The sequence below is a fragment of the Lycorma delicatula genome, chromosome 6 (genome assembly GCF_047948215.1).
Source record: "Lycorma delicatula isolate Av1 chromosome 6, ASM4794821v1, whole genome shotgun sequence".
NCBI lineage: Eukaryota > Metazoa > Arthropoda > Insecta > Hemiptera > Fulgoridae > Lycorma > Lycorma delicatula.
The window spans coordinates 117,458,527-117,478,492 of record NC_134460.1 but is presented as its reverse complement, the minus strand read 5'-3'; the positions used below and the strand labels follow the sequence as shown (position 1 = coordinate 117,478,492).

At 30.5% G+C, this 19,966-nt stretch overlaps 1 protein-coding gene across 1 annotated transcript in view; it reads left to right on the top strand.

The window, feature by feature from the left end:
• The window catches only part of LOC142326150 (ATP-binding cassette subfamily G member 4-like), a 179,931-nt gene that overhangs the window by 125,256 nt on the left and 34,709 nt on the right, over window positions 1-19,966 (top strand). The window contains exons 2-3 of the mRNA XM_075368373.1: window positions 13,355-13,475; window positions 17,848-18,037. Of these exons, the coding sequence (XP_075224488.1) occupies window positions 13,355-13,475; window positions 17,848-18,037 (311 nt within the window). The remainder of the gene's footprint in view (window positions 1-13,354; window positions 13,476-17,847; window positions 18,038-19,966) is intronic.

Genomic DNA, 19,966 nt, shown 5'->3' with positions numbered 1-19,966 from the left:
ATTTATGTGTTATTGTTTAGGTTAAGGTTGTTGCGATGGTAAAGATTCACAATTAAATCCGGTAGGCAGCGCTGCGATCGCGTTTTAGAATTTTTTTTAATTTTTGGCTTATCAGTCAGAACCGGTAGTTGGTGGTGCGATCGGATTCTAGGAAATTTTTTTATTTTGTTGCTTTTTTGCATATCAGTTACTTGCGTCGTAGCTTAATGTTATTATTACATTAAAATCCGTATTTTTAACAGTCTACTGTGTTTAGAGAGTAGTTTGAATTAAATCCAATAGGTAGTGCTGTTCTGACAATTGGATTTATTTACATTCTGACTTTTATAAAGTGAAAGGCTAAATTTTATGAAGTTCCGTAATGTTTTGTACGTTTCTTAATGTTGAGTATTAATTGTAATGATTTTGCAGCCACAACCCTTTTCGTTAAAAAACTATCTTCCACCGAATACTGTGATCAGAGAGTGGTGTGAATTAAATCCGATAGGTAGTACTGTTGTTTTGCCATTTGGATTTATTTACCTTCTGACTTTTATAAAGTGAAAGGTTAAATTTTGTGAAGTTCCTAATGTTCATTGTTTTTAAGGTTTTATGAAACTTTCAATTGTGTTCATTTAATTTGTAAGTATACTCAAATCTAGCAATAGCGAAGCATTGCCGAGTCTGCTAGAATTGTGCGCTTATTGAGAATATTATTTATTTAAATAACGTTTTAAAGTGTAATTAAAAAATATACATTGTGCAAATTTGTAAGATGCAGTATTGACATGAGTATTTTACATGATTTTTCATGAATTGTAATGATGTATACACCTGCATCAATAACAATCAACTTAGCCTACAAATTTAAATTGTCAGTTCTCATTTGATTCTATGCAACTTGATTCTATTTTCAAAGAGCCGTTCAATACTTTGAAGTATTGAACGGCTCTTTGAAAATAAAAAAGGTCAGTTTGTAAAAAAAATTATAACATTTATAAAATTAAAATATAATTTACGTATAATAATTATAGTTTAAAGTATATTTAAAAAATTGAAGTTATAATTTTTGTAGCTGATTAATTTTATAAACAAATTTCTAAAATTGTTTTTAATTTACAATTATCTAAAATTTGGTAAAATAGATGTTAAAATAAAGAATGAGAAAAATGATTAAAATTTTAACAACGTTGCTTTTTTTAGTGCTTTAATTTTTTATTAATTGATTAATTAAGCTATCACTTGGTTATGAAACTTCAAAATTATTAAATTTAAAAAAAAATGCAGGAGGTACTTTTTTAAAATGATCTTAAGTGAAAATTAGAAGTAACGTGGATGAAAATTTAGGCACTTACGTATTAACGCCACCGCAGCTACAGCTTTATTTAAAAACAAGTAGTCAATAGGATTTCGGTGGAAAATGAACAGTCTCTTTATTAATTTTAATAAATTGGTTATTTATATTTATTTATTTTATAATTTAACCAAACTTAACCTACGCTCGCTAACCTTGACTAATTAATACCGTAATATTTTGAGTATTTATTTAATAAATTCAGTAATTATTGCAATTATTTATTATTTAAATAATCAAAACACTCCTGTTAATTAGTCAAGGTTAGCGAGCGTAGGTTAAGTTTGGTTAAATTATATTTATAAAATAAACAAATATAAATAACCATTATTAAAATTAATAAAGAGACTGTTTTGAATCTATGTTTATATCGGCCCATTTTCCACCGAAATCCGATTGACTACTTTGTTTTTAAATAAAGCTGTAGCTGCGGTGGCGTTAATATGTAAGTACCAAAATTTATTAATTACACTAATTATTAATTTTACGACGTTTCGATTTTCGTCAGATATCTCAATATTTAGTGAAAATAAATATTAACCATACTAATCAATAACCACATAATTAATCAATAAACCCATTACAATAATACAACAATCACAAACTGATAATAGTCATACTAATAGTCATATTGATGAAATTTCGTCCACATTCCTGCTAATTTTAACTTAAATAAGTTTCTTAATATTTATGTGTTGTGCATTTATTACAGAACAATACCACGTCAGGACAACGTCTGTCGGGTCTGCTAGTGTTCTAATATAATTGTGGTTACGTGTTAATAATAAACGTTAAGCTGTTTAGTTGTTTTGGACATAAATTTGATTGTGTTTAATGATTTTTGGGAATCAAGATGTGTGGTGTTTTTGTGTCTGTATCTACCTGTAGTGTTTTTGTATCTGTTTCTCTAAACTGTACCTACAATTGAATCTGAATTTAAAAAAGTGAAATTTCGTTTTGAATTCTTTGTTTTGAAAAATGCCGCGTCTCTTCACTTATGAAAGATATACTGGTATGAGTTTTTGCGATGGAAATGCTCTAGCTGCTTTGGAAGAATACCGTCGTACGTATTCTTTCTCTTTCTGTTTTAGCCTCCGGAAACACCTTAAGGTATTACTTCAGAGGATGAATATGTATGAATGTAAATGAAGTGTAGTCTTGTACAGTCTCAGGTCGATCATTCCTGAGATGGTGGTTAAGAATGGTACATTTTCCAGCTTTCATGTTTCATTTGAACGCCAACGGGGACATGATGATGAAAGGGGAAACATTCTTCAGGACATACAGCTTAGTCCAATAACGAGCACGCGAAGAATTTCTACACGACTCAACGTTTCACAAAGTACATTATGATGGACCTTACATGCTCACGGATTGCCTCCTTATCATGTACAGAAAGTTCAATACCTCCAGCTTGGTGGTTACCATGCCAGTCGATTGCAGTTTTGTCAGTGGGTTAATACTAATAAACACTTAATTCTGACGTATGTTTTATGAACTTTTTTTTATTTCAAGCTCCAGAATCAGTTTCCAAATTATATTCCTTTCTTCCTGAATCACTCTGTATATTTGATTTAAGTTTTTTGGATGGACGAAATTGTTTTTTTTGGATTGCATTCCAGTTTTTTGTAGATCGGGTTTTAAAATATTATTTTTACTTAGGATATTCTTTGGGAGATTAGCACGATATTTGCGTCTTTTTTCCGACGCGATTCCTTTTTGGTCTGTTTACTGAAGGCTTTTCGGCGGCAGTATATAGATGGAATGCACCTGATGAGATACTAGGTTTTGGAGAATGCAATGCACCTCCTTCACGGAGGCAGTCGTATGTGTAACCTGTAGGCTAATAATTATAAGATGAAGGAAGGATGTTGAATATAGGTTAAATTATTCTTCTTGCTCTCCATCTTCTTCTTGCATCAACTAAGTCTGGGCTGGGCTGGGCTGAGTTCGCTGCAGTGGGTTGTCCTTCTTCCTTCTTTTTGCCTCATTTACATTTTTGTTGGTTGTAAATATTTACAACCGTAACCTTAGAAAGATCTATGAGACCTGAGAAGGGCATCACAATGAAGAATGCAGGCCTCTTCGTTCTCTCCATCGGACGGCTACTGATTTCTTCTCTATTTTTCGTTGCTGTCTTCCGACAGTCATCATTATATTTTCCGTTACTAGTATAAAGAATTGCGGAGATAACTTACAATTAATATTAAAGTAGTTTGTTTGCGTACGCGAGGGTGTCAGCGATCGCAGGTTGCTGAACTTCTACAGAAAATACCAGCGAAATTTTCTTCTAGTCACACGTGTATCTGAAAAGAAATTAAGAAGAACGCAAGGCCAAGAAGATGTCCTTTTCGGTGTAATCGCTGTTTTCATGCCTGCAGTCCCTGAAACAAAACAAATGGAGACGGGGAAACACCCTATCTAAAGGTTGATTTTTCTTTAGTTACATATACCCTATTCCGCAGCACTTATCTGCTTGGACCATAGGCCTCGAGGAGGGTGATAAATGACTGAAATCGATGACAGAAACCTCAAATCTTACCTTTTGACTTTAAGTCTTCTGGTGATTTTAGTCAGTAGACTTGCCATAAATATCTAGTACGTGATTAAATATAGTAATATCCCCACATGTGTATATATATATATTCGTATGCTTCTTACGAAGATAAAGGACGAATTTCTACAAATGATAATAAATAAAAAAGTTCATATAAATATGAGTATGATAACTCTTCGTTTTCAAGTTACAGCTTGAGAAAATATTTCGCAATGATTTCTGTCTCAAAGGTAAAATGAAGCCATAGTGAAATCATTGTAATTTAAATTAAGGGATAAATTTGATGGTTTGATATAGTTTTTGACTTGAAATTAATATAATTTCTAGTCAAAAACTGCTTGGAATTTGGTAGACTCATACCGAAAAAAGTATAGTTTTGAAATGGGAGCATTTACTAAATTTCATGTTTATAAGTTTAACTGTTGAAAAATTATTTAAAAATTCTCACAATTTATTAAAACTGTACGCATCCGAAACATATTTAAATATGTCCGAAAATACTTTGTTATCGAGTTACGGCTAGCGAAAAATTTCGTTCGGATTTCAATTTCGCTGGTGAAATAAGAACATACTGAAATTTTTAAGACGTTATATAAGGTTTAAACTAGATTGTTTCTTATGTTTTTTTGACCTGAAAAAACTAATAAAACTGGTCTCAGAACTGTACCTCACGTAGTTTTCATGATATCCAAGTAAAACCAAAACTTCGGTGATGAAAAACACGTTTTTTTTAGGTTTAAAGTACAATAAGCTTAGTTAAATGACTAATAATTGCGTAGATTTTAATATCAAAACTTGTAGAGAATTTAATTCTGAGAAAATTGTCATTCGGATAAACTCGGGACAGCCGAGTGTGACCATGCAAAAGAGAGAAATGGCTGTGAGTAGCTTCTGTGCTTGGCATTGTTTCGTTTTACATGAAATATTCGTTTAATTAAATTATTAATTGTTCGGAAAATTAATAATTGAATTATTAATTGTTCGAAAAATTAATCATTTAATTATTAATTGTTCGAAAAATTAATCATTTAATTATTAATTGTTTGAAAAATTATTAATTGTTCAATTAAATATTTATAATTGTTCTGTGTACGTGAAATTATTCGTTTAACAATTATTCCTAATCTTTCAGAGATTACATTTAGTGCATCATCGTTCCCTCTATTAATTATTAACCATTGTTCATTTATAATTTAAGATCTTTAATATAATATATACAGTGTCCCACGATGAAACGGAGAAACTTTCACATATTTTACTGGTGAAAAAAGTTCATATAAATAGGTCTGTAAACGCTTTGTTTTCGAGTTCCGGCTAGCGAAAAATTTCACCCGGATTTCAGCTCTTCTAATAAATAGAAGCCCTATTGTAACTTTTTGGACCAAAATTAAGAAGTAAAGTTGGTGGTTTCTTATGTAATTTGAACTGGGAAATAGGATAAAACAGGTCGTATAACTTGAACTCTAGTAGTTTTAAAGATATTCAACGTAAAACACAAAATTCGGTATCGAAAATAAGCTTTGTTAAATGACTAATTAAATGTAAAGAATTAGTAACAAAATTTGTAGAGAATTTAATTCTGAGAAAATTAGTGTAAATACAGCCATAAAAAAGAAAAAAAAACTTTTAAAAATCGGATTTTATTGAAGCAAACAGACGAAAAATAGACTGAAAATCGTATTATTCTTTCTGGACTAATAAACATTCTTTTCAAAGCATTTTTAAAAATATTCTTCGGTTTATCAGCATTTACAAACGAAAGGGTCACTTCAAATATCATCGTCTTCTGTTGAACACCAAGTACGAAAATCATCGTATTAATGATGAACATCAAGTGATTCAGAATATTCAGCGTTGCCCAGGCACTAGTACAGTATGAAGCCTGTACCTTTACCTTTAGATGTACCTTTACAAACTAGATTGCATATGATTTTCCAGCACGATGGTGCAACCCCACATTTTTCTTTAGTAGCTAGAAATCACTTGATTGCTAATTTCTTAAACTGGATTGGATGTGGTGGACCTATCGATTGTCCACGACGATCATCTGACTTAACGCCACTAGACTATTTCATTTAGGTTAATAAATAAATAAATAAATTAGGTTAAAATAGGTTTCAAAAAAAGTCACTAAAGAAGAGTTACTCATTAAGATACGAAGTGCTATTGAATTTGTAGAAACGACCTGAGATGATACGGAAAGCCACCGGAAATATTTTACTTCGGGCAGTGCTGTGTACATTGTGAAGGAAAGAATTTCAAACAATTACTGTAATAGATTTTTTATTCTGTTACCATATATAATTTCATGTATTTTTTGTTTTTGTTTTGCTATATTAAGAATAATCTTAATTGCGTACAGAATAATATGATTTTCTGTTTATTTTTCGTATGTTTTACTACAATAAAAATCTGATGTGGACACCACGTGATTTCCTTGTACGCTTATTAAATTACACATACACTTTTTTTTAATGAAAAGTACATAAAATTTTATTTCATTAATAACTTTTGATATTTTTTTAAAATGTTTATTATTGAATTATTATTTATTAAAAAACTTTTTTACAATCAGAAGTTAACACTTATTAATAAATCAATACATTAAAAAAAAAGGAAGTTAAAAAAAGGGAGGTGAAGTCGGATTTGAACCGATGTGCCTTCCTCTTGTAAGATACAAATATTTCATTAATTAAAATTTTATTTGGCTATAACTCTGGAACCAATGAAAATAAGTACCACTTATGATATGTCCTTCAAAAGCTGTCAATGAGGGCTTATTATTGCAGTTAAGAAAAAGTCCAAAATCTAAGTTTCTTTGGATTTTGGGCTTTTCTGGACACTTTTGATTCAGTTGGTTGTAATCAAAAGGGAATGTGCACAACTAGATATCACAACAGTCCTAAATCCAATATTTCAACATCTTACGGTTAATCGTTTTTCATTTATGCGAGATACATACGTACGTACAGACGTCACGCAGAAAGTAGTCAAAATGGATTCAGGGATGATGAAAATGGATATTTCCGTTGAAATCCGAAAACCGAATTTTTTCGCGATCACAATATTTCCTTTACTTCGTATAAGGAACTAAAAACCCGATTTTAAAAGTTTTTATTTACTTCTTAATTTATTTTATAAGAATTAAATTCTCTACAAGTTTTGTTACTAAATATTCCGCATTTATGGCATTTAACAAAGCTGTACTACAAACCTAACAAAAACTTGTTTTTCGAATTTTTTGTTTTACGTCGGATATCTTAAAGACTATAGAGGGAGGAGAGTACAGTTCTGGGACCTCTTTTATCCTATTTCCGAGCTTAAATTACATAAGGAATGAACAACTTTACTCCTTAAGTTTGGTCCAAAAAAATTATGGTGAGGCTTCTTTTTTTTGGAAGAGCTGAAATACAGGCGAAATCTTTTTGCCCGGATTTTGGCCGAAACATGTTTTTTTGAAAACACGTTTGTAGAGTTTGGAAATTCCAACAACGTTAATAATAAGTAGAACGATAAATTATAAATTTCATGCAACTCAAGATGTTGAAGTTTGCATTAATCAATAGCTCCATCGATTCGCTGAACATTTCCTATTTAATGACCAAAGATTTCTATTATTATCATAAAAAATAAAGAAGAATCATTTAAAAATTTATGGTGTGAAACAATAGTGCGGTCACAGATCAAGAAAAACCATTTAATATAGTAGTTTAAACTTAACAAATGTTAAACACAACGCAAAAGATATTGAATATATTTCTTTAAGCGCAAAAGTTTTACTTTTTTTACCGCACAAAGTTTTCGAGGCTAACTATCAACCAATTAAAGTTAATAGCATTAAAAGAAAAAAAAGAAAAAACGAAAAAACGAAAAAAACAAAAAAAAAAAAAACAAAACATTTCTAAATTTAAAAATGAATTAATAACCTTCAGAATTTTGGTTGTATCATTACCGCGTTTTTTTATAAATAATTATTTTTTACATAAACACATATATACAAAGGAAAGAGAAAGAGAGAGAATATGATGCGATTAGATCTACTTTATAATTATATATCATATTTTTCACGTAGGAAAGCGTTGTAATTATATACAAACCAAATAATAGGATTGTTTTTATGTAACTAAAGACAAAGATGATGAAAAAAGCTGACAAAAAAAAGTTGTTATACGTTTCTTACATTGGTTATATTTTTTAAATTACATAAAATTTTATTTCACTAATAACTTCTGATTTTTTTCATAATTTTTTTTTTACAATCACGTGTTAATAATTATTAATAAATCAATATCTTTAAATTAAAAAATAAGTTAAAAAAAAGGAGATGAAAAAAGGTTCTGATTCGAACTGATGTGCCTTCCCTTGTAAGATCCAAATATTTCATTAATTACAATTTTATTTGGCTATAATTCTGGAACCAATGAAAATAAGTACCACTTATGATATATCGTTGAAAAGCTCTCGATGAGGACTTATTACTGCAATTAAGAAAAAGTCCAAAATCCAAATTTCTTTTGATTTTGGGCTTTTTTGGACACCTTTGGTTCAGTCGATTGCCATCATAAGGGGAGATGCCCAACAAGATATTACAGCAGTCCTAAATTCAAAATTTCAACATCCCACGGTTAATCGTTTTTGATTTATGCGAGATACATACGTATGTACGAAGAGACGTCACGCCAAAACTAGTCAAATAGGATTCCGGGATGGTCAAAATGGATATTTCCGTTGAAATCTGAAAATCGAAATTTTCGCGATCAGAATACTTCCTTTACTTTGTACAAGGAAGTGAAATTTATCTCCCCATTTTATTTTAAATACAGTTAAAATGGTTTCTTTTATAGAAATAATATTTCTTTTATAATGAAGTTTAAATAATATTAATTAAAAATTGTTTAAAAAGCCTGATTTTCATAACGTGTATGTAAATAAGTGCTAAAAATAATTTTTATAAATACTTTCTTAATTGTGAATTATTTTTGTAGTTATTTTTATGTTTATTCTCTTTACGTATTTACCTTAACATTATGTATGTGTTTTTTTATATTTTAAATAATTAATGTGGATTATGAAAACATCTTTTTTTTCTATTTTAAAATTAATTGTGTATTTTGCTATGCCTTCTTTTCATTGTTTTAGTACGGTTTTCCATGATCCATCAAAGTAAATGGTGGACAGTTCCTTTCTTATCCATTTAATAACATATCTACATCTGAAAGTATTTGGGTAATAATTTATTATTATGTATTAATCGGAATAAAAGATTTATTTATTATGAATAAAAAAGTAATTAAAATAACATAATTCTTTGATAGAAGTATTTTCAGAATTGATTAAAATAAGACAAAGGAAATTTTTTTAAACAAATAAAGAAGACTATTTTCTATTTCTCTTAATCTATTTTATTTGAGGATAAGTTAGTTACATTTAATTATTCGATGTAATATTTTTTAATTAATTCATTTTTGATGATTCATTGTTTTACTACTTTTTATTGCACAACATTTTATTCTAAACTCTGTAGTAAAATTTAACATTTTAAAAAGCAATAAATTTTAATTTGATACTTTTTTCAGTTAATTACAAATTTACAACTCAAATTCAGGTGTATCAATAATGATAAAATAATAAACGTCTTTATTAAATACAAATAAAAGAACAATAATAACTCGTTACATAAATACCATTTGTTATAGACATAACCACGTTAGATTGTTTATCAGAGCGACTATTTTAAGATTCAAATTTAAAGAAAATTGAAAATAAATAAAATTATATTAAAATTCCGATTTTCAAATGAAAATAAAAATTATTACAGAATCTCAAAAACAAGGATTAATAAAAATTCAATTAAGAAAATTTAGATAACAAATACAAGATTTATTTTACACCACTATGAAAATTTAAATTTAGAAAAATAAATTTATAAGAGAGTGTTTAATTGATACAATATATCAAAATAAAATAAATCAGTAGAAATAAACATCTATAGAATATATATATATATCGATTATAAATTGATTAGAACACAGTTTTTTTACTCTCTTTCTGTTCTTGGCTGTTTCATCTTGTGGCCGGACTTGCTTTAATATGAACACAGTCCCGAGGAAGATTCAGGAGGAATTACTAAGTCCTGCACTTCTTCCGTCATCTTTATTCGGATGATCTTTACTGACATCGTGGAATCGCGTGCCATAACGTTTGGTGTGCAGAGTAGTCCCAATGATGTTCTCTAGGATAAGCAGCTGGAATTCTCTCCGGCATGCTTCGCTATGCTTCTTTTTTTCCCTTACCACTGAGGTTGGTCTTGCTTTTAAAGCATTACACAACCTCAGTGGGTGTCTTGCCTCAAACCTTTCGAGGCCCCATGAGATCCGACAAAGTCGTGCCCCACAGTGGTCGTTCACTGGCAGATCGGGACTCGGTCTTCACTTTGTCAAGCCTCTAAACAGGGCTCACCCAGGGACCCAGGGGCCGACCGGGACTCCGATATTTTAGTACCCAAGCATGAGGGATCCCCGGTCACTCATCGAGAGTGGCTCACCTAGCGATCCACAATCTCATGAGCGGGGCTGCCCTCAGAAATCCCTACCCGAAACCTTACGCACCGTCCCAGTCCCTGGCATCCTTCTCTTTTGTACCAGTTATTCTGGTCGCCAAAGTCACAACCAGATTCCATTCGCGTCTGGCCGTCAACATGAATGGCATCGTCTCTTCTGGCGTGAGTCTTTGTTGCCCGAGGTTTCTCCGGTTCTCATCCCACCTACGACAGTAGTAAATAGTGTGTTCGGCAGTATCGTTCTCACCACAATATCTACATAATGGTGAAGCTCTTTTTCCGAATCGGTGGAGGTAGGCCTCAAATTCACCATGCACAGTGAGCAACTGGATCAGGTAGAAGCTCATCTCACCAAATTTCCTTAACACCCATCTATCTATACGTGGGATGATTATCTTCGTCCAGCTGCCTGTGCGGGAAGCCTCCCACTCTGCTTGCCATTCCTCTAATAAGGACCTTCTAGCCTCAGTCCTAGGCATGCCGTTAAAAACCCTCCATAACATTCTTGCCCTTAATTTATCATGTGATACGCCAGCAATAACCTCCGTTGCAATTCTTGATTCAGTTTTATAAGAGGAATTTATTCTGATGCCACTCTTCTTTGTAGCGCAGTTACTTTGTTCACATTTTTCTTTTTATCAAAAGCAATCGCCCATTCTGGCACCGCATAAAAAATTATGGATGTTACCACTGTCAATATAAATCTTCTTCTGGATGATCTCGGGCTCCTATGGTTGCTTATTAACCTGCTCAGCTTGCTGATCGCCCCTTCAGCGTGTTCGGAAACTGAATTAAGATGTGCATTAAACAGCCTATTATGCTCCAGGTGCATGCCCAGGTATTTTACGCTCCTAGATGTGGGAACAAGTGTGTCGCCAATGCGAACTCTAATGGCCCTAAGTCTCCTTCTCCCGGTAAATGCAACAGCTGAAGACTTATTCGGCTCAAAGTGCAAACCCCTCTCGCCGAACCAGCTCCTAATTTTTTAATCGTAACCACCGCTGTTTCTTCTACTTCCTGCTCGGTATATCCAGCAACCAAAAAGCCAAATCGTCAGCATAGGCTATTAGGTACACGTCATCTTCATTCCGCAATTTCAACACACCGTCAAACGCGAAGTTCCACAGGAGCGGCCCAAGGACCGATCCCTGCTGAACCCCCCGAACATGTCTACGCCGACATCGCCGCCTTCCGTGCTGATATAGACCTTCCTCTCACGAAGATAGCCATTTACTATACACTTTAGATAGCCACTGACGTTCTTCCCAGCAAGTGCATCTATTATGATCGGCCAGAGCAAGCTTCCAAAAGCGTTTCTGACGTCCAGGAGGACCATTAACGGGATCCTCCTCCGATACAAGGAACCAGCAGATCTATCTCCGCCCCAACCCATAACGTAGTTCAGAGCATCAACCGGGGACCTCCCCATCTCACAAAACCGAACTGTGGTGGGGACAGCCCTGGTGGGCTGTCCCCACCAGATTATGGGCATAATCTGTCCATTAATAGCTTTTCAAATAGCTTTCCCAGGGTGTTCAAGAAGCTAATAGGCCTATAGGTTTTCTGGTCAGGATGAGCATCTATCTGTTTAGGTATTAGAACAATCCTGGTTTCTTTCCAGCAACTTGGGAATTGTGCTACCTCCATAACCTGGTTAAACGCGTCTAGTACGGCCCATGGGTGTCTTTTCACCAACGTCTTTACAATTGCCCCTGGAACCCGATCCGGTCCCGGAATTTTATCAGGATGTAATTTAATGATGGCGCTGTTGAGTTCGTCGACCATAAATTTAGCAGTCTGCTCTGCTTGCATCTCACGCCATTCAGATTCCACCGCCGGAAAAAACTCTGAAGTCATTCGTCGTGCCTCCTCATTAGAAAGAGGTACAGCAGGCCGCCCAGACTTGTCCACAGTTGCTTTGTAAGCGCCTCCCCAAGTATCCTCATCCAATCACACTGTCCTATTCAACATCCCACATACTCAGTCCATCCATAGTTTTAGTTAACACCACCATAATCCCCATATACAGTACTATACTCACCGTAATATAGTGGTTTGATATGGTAGTATAGTGATACTCACTGTGTTATGGTAGTACTATATGGTATAGTACTACCAATCTCACTTATACACACCCGCACTTGTATCATACTATCTTTCGTTCAATGATTTTGACATTTAAACGCTGTGACAGTCTGTTTCCAAGTACATTCATTACCTTCAAAATTTAATATATTCATCTTAAAATAAATAAATGTAGCAGGTTGATTCCCAGTTCTATATAAATCATGCAATGTTCTCGGCATTGTTAAGAAATTACTTACAAAAAATCTCTGCACCAATTTTAAGTACCCTAGTAATCATAACTTCAAATCAGTTGTTCAGTGAACACGATGATCATTATAAATCATTAGGTCATAGTTCATTAACACGTAATCGTTAACAAAAAAAAAAGAGTCGTTTAATGACAATATCAATTAAGCAATGATTATATAATTACAAGTTTTTAAGTTAAAATTCTTAACTATCTCACTTTAGTTTATCTGTCGTAATTATTCAGTGAAATATCATAGGATATGTAATTTGTGTTGTTTGGCATATAAATTAAGTATATTAAGTGCAATTAAGTATTAAAAATAAATAAATTACAGGTTGTAATATATATTATATATATAAGGACCCTTTTACTGAGTAATTGGTATTTTTGTACTCCTCTCATCTAAAATCATAAAGAAAATTCATTTTCACTCCCCCTCCCACAACTCCCACAATACGACCGAAAGTAATACCGTACTTTTCTTCAAAAAATTGGTAAAAAACAACACACACCCAGCCAAAACACAATATTTTGTGTTTAAAAATAAAGTTGTAGATTTGCAAAAATTATTTATTTCTCTTTTTACAGATTCTGGGAGAAAAATCATAAAAGAAGTCAGTGGAAGATTTAAGGCAGGGCAATTATCAGCTATACTAGGACCTTCTGGTGCCGGAAAAAGTTCACTTCTTAATGCAATATCAGGATACAGGTAAGAGCAAAAATATTGATACAATTATTAAATAATTAAAATTTTATTAAATTAATAGTAAAGCATACTTTTAAATGAATAATATTATTTTTGATAAATTTTCTCAAAAATTTTGGAATTTATTAATTTTGTATTCATTTTATAAAATAAATTTTAAAAAAAGCTGGCAGAGTTACAAACTTTAGGTACAGAGGACTTTTCCCGCAACAGATTACTATTTAAGAGGAAAATTGAATAGAACAAAAAAAATTATGCTTATTATCTTTGTTCCTGAATGAAATCACCCTAATGCATAATCAAAGGGATAAAAATATGATGGAATTATATAAATAGCACATGAATTTGATTTACAGCTAAGACACGACAAAAAAAAAAACCTTTTCCTTCTTTCTTATGGCGGGAGGGAGGTGGATTAATTCAAATACCATCAGAAAGTTTCTTGGCTAAGGGATATTAAATTATGTGAACAAATTACCTTTGTTACCTTTGAGTAAAATTTTTAAGTATGGTACCCATAAGGCCTGTATATATCTACCTGCTATTCCCAGTTGTAAACAAAATTTTAACATCATCAATACCATACAGAAATCATTGTGTCAAATTTCATTCAAATCAGTTCATCAAATCTAAAGATACTCAAGCAAGAGTAGGCCAACATACTTTGTACATATACATATTAAATCCTTCTGTAATTTTTTAAGGTTAAAATTGTGTATTTTGGTCAAAGGTGGTTATGCAATGTCAAGATTTGTAAAAAAAATATTGACATGCAAACTCTGACCTGATTACCATATTTTCCCTTATAAAGAATACTGTATAACTATGTAGCCAGGCAAGTAAAAATTAGGTAAACATTTGAAACCTGTAAAAATGTTTACTGAATTTTATAGCAAAAATATAAGCCTACAACAAAATAAATTTTGGAATTTTAACAGAATACCTGATTATTAGAGTTTCACGAGCTAGTAACTCAGATATAAATTGTTAAACTGCTAACCAGTCAGAGTAACATAGTATAAAATATGATTGGGTAAAGTTGCATTTTATTCAAAGAATTCTCTAGTTGTGTCTACTGAAGGAAATTTCCTATGTAAGTGGATTTTATAATTATTTTATAAAGGATTATGATTGTTTTTTTATTAATTATTATCATTCCTAAATAATTATGTTACATATTACTCAGTACAAGTTTCAAATGGTTGCAGTATGAAAAGGATAATCGAGGTATACTTCAAGAAGTATAATAGTATATGACATAAATAAATCTTTTATTTTGATTGGTACACAATATAGATCATATCAGGAATAGATAGATATGTGACTCCACTGATAAAAAAAGAAAGCTGCTCCAACATTTGATCAAGGGAAAATATAAAAAAAACGTTTTGATCAGAGCAGCATCAAAGAATATACAATTAATTAAAGATGAAAAATAGATGAGATTAGGTCTGTATAATTTTTTTTAAATGTAAATACATGACCCTTAATGTTAAGGTATATGAAGGTATCTTTTTTAATTATTTGATTAGTACTATTTAAAATACATTGATAATATTTTTTTACATTTTACTAAAACTCATATATAATTTTAATTATTGTCTTACCAAACATTTATTAGAGGAATTTCCTACATGTTTCACCACATAAATGTTCAGCATCATCAAGGAATGAAAATTATTCACATTACGTTTCATCACTCTTATATACAAAAAACACATAACATCACACCACAATAATACATATTAAAGATCCTATGGACAAATGTATTGCAAGATAATAATTAAAATTTTATTGTGTTTTAATAAAAAATATATGCACCATATGATAAAAAATAAAAACAAAATTATCGTAAAGTTAATATTTTTTTTGTAAAAGAAAATTTTTTAATTATATTTTAAATAAGTTTATGAGAAGAAATTTTAAATTGTTAGGTAACTTATTGAAAAAGGCGCTGAAACCATAATAATGTATTTTTTCATATGCCAAAGTATTGTTGAGTAAAGATTGTTGGAAGTACCTATTGTTTGGTTTGATGTAGGTGGATATTGTAATTTTTTTTTTAAGAATAAACTACTACTTTTTTTTAGCAAAGATTGTGTATTCATAAATATAAACACAAGGATAAGGTAACTTATTTAATATTACCAGTAACTGTATTATTCAACAAAAATAATCAACATTTCAATAACAACATAAATACAGCGTGCATTTCAGTCAGTGAATAACTACCACAATAAATTCAGTTCTAGTTACGCCTTTCTTAATACAAATGCACTTACTCATTACAGTATGGACACAATGCATTCCTTTCAGCTATTTAGAGATTGGACTCCTGTCAATAAATGTTCAAATTTATCCTCCTATTCTTTCTCTGTTACCTTTCTGCCTTCCCTTTCTACCCGATTCTACATTGCTATTTTCTTAAGACTGACTAATTCTGTTTTGAAACCATTTTATATCAAGAACCACCTGTGTGGAATATGTAGAAAAATTATTTTAGTCTCTTTTTTTTATAATAAAATCCTACTACTATGGGAATTGTTTTTCCTTTCTATTTTTTATTAAGTATATGTAAAAGAAAAAATTCCATTGATGTAAAATTATGTTCAAGATTTTTTTGGATATAGAAGTTTTGGGATCTCTAAATCCAAAAAATAATTTAAAAAAAAATCAAGTTAATAAACAGAGGTTTATTAAATTTAATCTTTTAACAACTTATTTTATAATGCTCTTTTGTAACCACATTCAGTAACAATAAATGAAGACAGCCACAAAAGCAAATGAAAGTTTTTGACATATATTTTTAAAATGTTAGATTTAATAACTTGAATTCTATGTTGTTAAAACATTAATATTTTATATAATTTTCAGTGTTGACAATCATGGACAAAAACATGGAAAATTTGTTTTTCTTTCCAGGTTTAAACCATCCCTAATTACTAAACTTCTTGAACAAATTTGTTTTAATTTTATTTAGTGAAATATCAAAACTATATCTAATAGGCAAAACAAATTTTACACTTTTAATCCAAACTTTTTAGTTCTGGTAAGTGTGAAACATTTTTTAAATTTGATTTTCTCAGAAACAGTTTTAACAATTTACTTTAAAATCTTAAAATATAACTGTTTATAGTAGTTCTATGAACATTAGAATTCACTCATTTTATAGTATTATATTCAGATATTCAGATTTATAACAGAAATTAAATTTATAAAATTAAAGTTCAAAACAAACTTATCAGTCATAATTGACTGCAGAAGATTTTTGGCCAACAGCAAAAATAAGCTTACTTTGTCAACAATAGCATTAGTACTGTTTTCATTGACATCATATATCACTGATTAATGACTGCTGATGAGGTGTTTCAGTGGAAACACCTCATTAGCAGTGATATTACCGTGCTTTATTTACAATTTTTTTTTTTCATTAATAACATGTCCAAGCAGATTGTAATAAATATAAGCTTACTGAAAACAAATGTAAGATTAAGTATTTAGTAATATAATAAGAAAGACATGCAGTAGCAGAAGAACGATTTCAAAGATAATTATTAAGCTTAAAGATAAAGTAAAACTTGTAAAACTGATTTACCTTACATATAGCTATTAAAGAACAGATGAAATGATGGATGATGTCAGAAATTGAATTAGAAGAGGAGAGATCACATGTTCACTACAACAAAACTGTCTTGGCAACATAAACTTTCCCATCATCACACATTTATTAAACAGAATATTTATGGATAATTGTTACACATTGGAAAAATTCAAAAATTGAAAAAATAATTTTTCCAAAAATAGATCACAAACAAATGAAATATCAGAGGTAAGTTAATAAAAATCTCACTTCATTCAATCAAAAATATCCTTAGTACATGTTAGGGTATTAAATTATCAGGTAGTATGTTAAGTTTCCTGTCTCTTCCTCTCCTTGTAGAACTTTCTAGTCAAAGTTGTGTTAAAAATAAGTAAATTACTTGACAACTGTAGTTAACTGATAATTATCAGTTATCAGTAGTTAACTGATAATTTTTTCCATTGGTTTACTCATCATTATGATTTAATTAATAATACTGTTTACTTAATTTTTTGTAGTAATAATGTTTTTTGCTAAAATGCTGTGAAGTTTGTTTTATGATAATTTTCTATTCAACTTTCTGTGTCTTACCTAAAACTCCAGTAATTGTAATTAAGACATCCACCTGTATTAAGTAAATATGTAAAATATTATTATTGCATAATATTTTAAAAACATATTTTTTTAATTTCATTTATCCATCACATGTTAATTTCTATATTTTGAATATTAGCTATACATTACTACTTTTGAAAATTTAGTTAATTGTGTAACAAATTCATAATCGTTTTCCAGATCTGCTGGAGTTACTGGTCATTTAAAAGTGAATGGACAACCAAGAGATGAACGAAAATTTCGAAAATTATCATGTTATATAACCCAAGAAGATTTACTACAACCTATGTTAACTTTACATGAAATGATGTGTTTTGCGGCACTCTTAAAACTACCATCTGGGTGTAGTCGTAAACAAAGACATATTGTGGTATAAATGAATTTATTATTTACTTTATACACTTTAAAAACAAAGTGATAACTTTTTAAAACATTTTATTAAGTTGTTAAATTCAATGCAAAATGTTAATGTGTGCATTATGGGGTCAAGGTCTTTACTGATTTTTGTCATATTTCTCTTACCACTTATTTCTTTGTGTTATAGAGAAATAAATCATTAAGAATTGTTATTAATCCATTGACTGACATCTAAATTAATTTTTTTAAATTAAAACTTATATTTTTTATGACTGAATTTATTTTGCTAAGAAAAGTATTATTATTTATTAACTTCTACTAATTCAGATTAGTAATAAAGGATGTTAGACTTAAAACTCTTGATTTCATATGACAAAGAAATTCTGTGTTCATCAAGCATACATATCTATTACTTTTTTATTGTTATACATTGAAAGGCATGTTTTAAACAAATGTAATGGTTGTTAGGAGTTACATTCTGAGATTTATGAATCATTTTTCTCTTTCATATTATACTAGCATCTCCATTGTGACTTTGCCCTTACTATATGGGATTACATGTGATTAATTGAGTGTTGACCAATATTTTGTCATTTTGGACACATATGCACCAAATTGGACCATAAATACAATTTTTCAAATTATCTCAACCCCAGCACCACCTAGCGGGTCCAAATTAATTCAGAAACCTTTGTGGGCATGCACACAACTCAAAAATTTTTAATAAAATCTTATTATCTTAATTATGCAACTGTATGCAAGTTTGTTAAACATTTTTTTATTTATTTTTTACACTTTATTCACATTTTTTCACAGTCCTTTTTCTGACCACTTAAGAAAAAGTGTCAAAGCTTAAATACTTTTGCCTGCAAGATCTCCAGGTTTTAATTTTCATTTATATAAAGAAAATAGTCTGCTTGTGTATTTATTTGTTTGTTTTGTAAATATCTTGACATGACGCCGCCTAGCAGGTGTAGTTTTTGCAAAACTTTTTATTTTCACGTAACTAATATATATTATGAATATGAGCTAAATTGGACCACATATACAATTTTTCCAGATATCTCAACACAGTGCCATCTAATGGGTCAATTCTTTGAAGAGGTATTTCTTTCCATGTAAGTAACACACATTCTGAATATGAGCCAAATCGAAAAATAAATACAATTTTTTGAAATATCTCTACCCCAGCACTACCTAGTGGGTCCAAACTAATTCAGAAACCTTCACAGGCATGCGCACAACTCACCAAAGTTTCATTGCAATCAGGTGAATGGTAGAGGAATGCATGCAGGACAAACAAACATTCATTTTTATATATACAGAAGATGAAACAAGTAGGATGTTTTTTATGAGCAAAATCTCATGTTTTAATAAATGTAATTTTATTAAGGAAAAAATTCATAGATTGAATAATATCCATTATCAATTAAAAACATGTTTAATGATCTTTTGATTGATTTTTCATTTTTATAATATTTTATTCTTCTTTTCATTTATGTACCATAACTATTAACAAACATCAGCTAAATTTCAGCAATTACAACTAACTGCATCTAGAAATGATTATAATAAAGAACTGGTCAGTCCCAGAAATCTGCTCCCTTAAATTCTTCAATCATGAAATTCTCCACCTAGCTGGACCTCAGTTTCCCATGATTTTCCCTTGAAGTTTGTGTCATGGAAGCCATTTCTCTGGACGTATGTATATGGATATTATAATATTAATATTTCTCTGGATTTCATATATGGAAATTACTTCAATTTTCTCCTCTTAACAATTTTAACTATCCTTGTGCTAATATCCATTGCAAGTATATTCTCATTACTAACATTACCTTTTAACTAATCTTCAGTGGTCATCAATAGATCCAGATCTTAAAGACCCCAATTCTGTTTGATGATGCTTTTGATAAAGTCAAAGATTAAATGACATACAGGA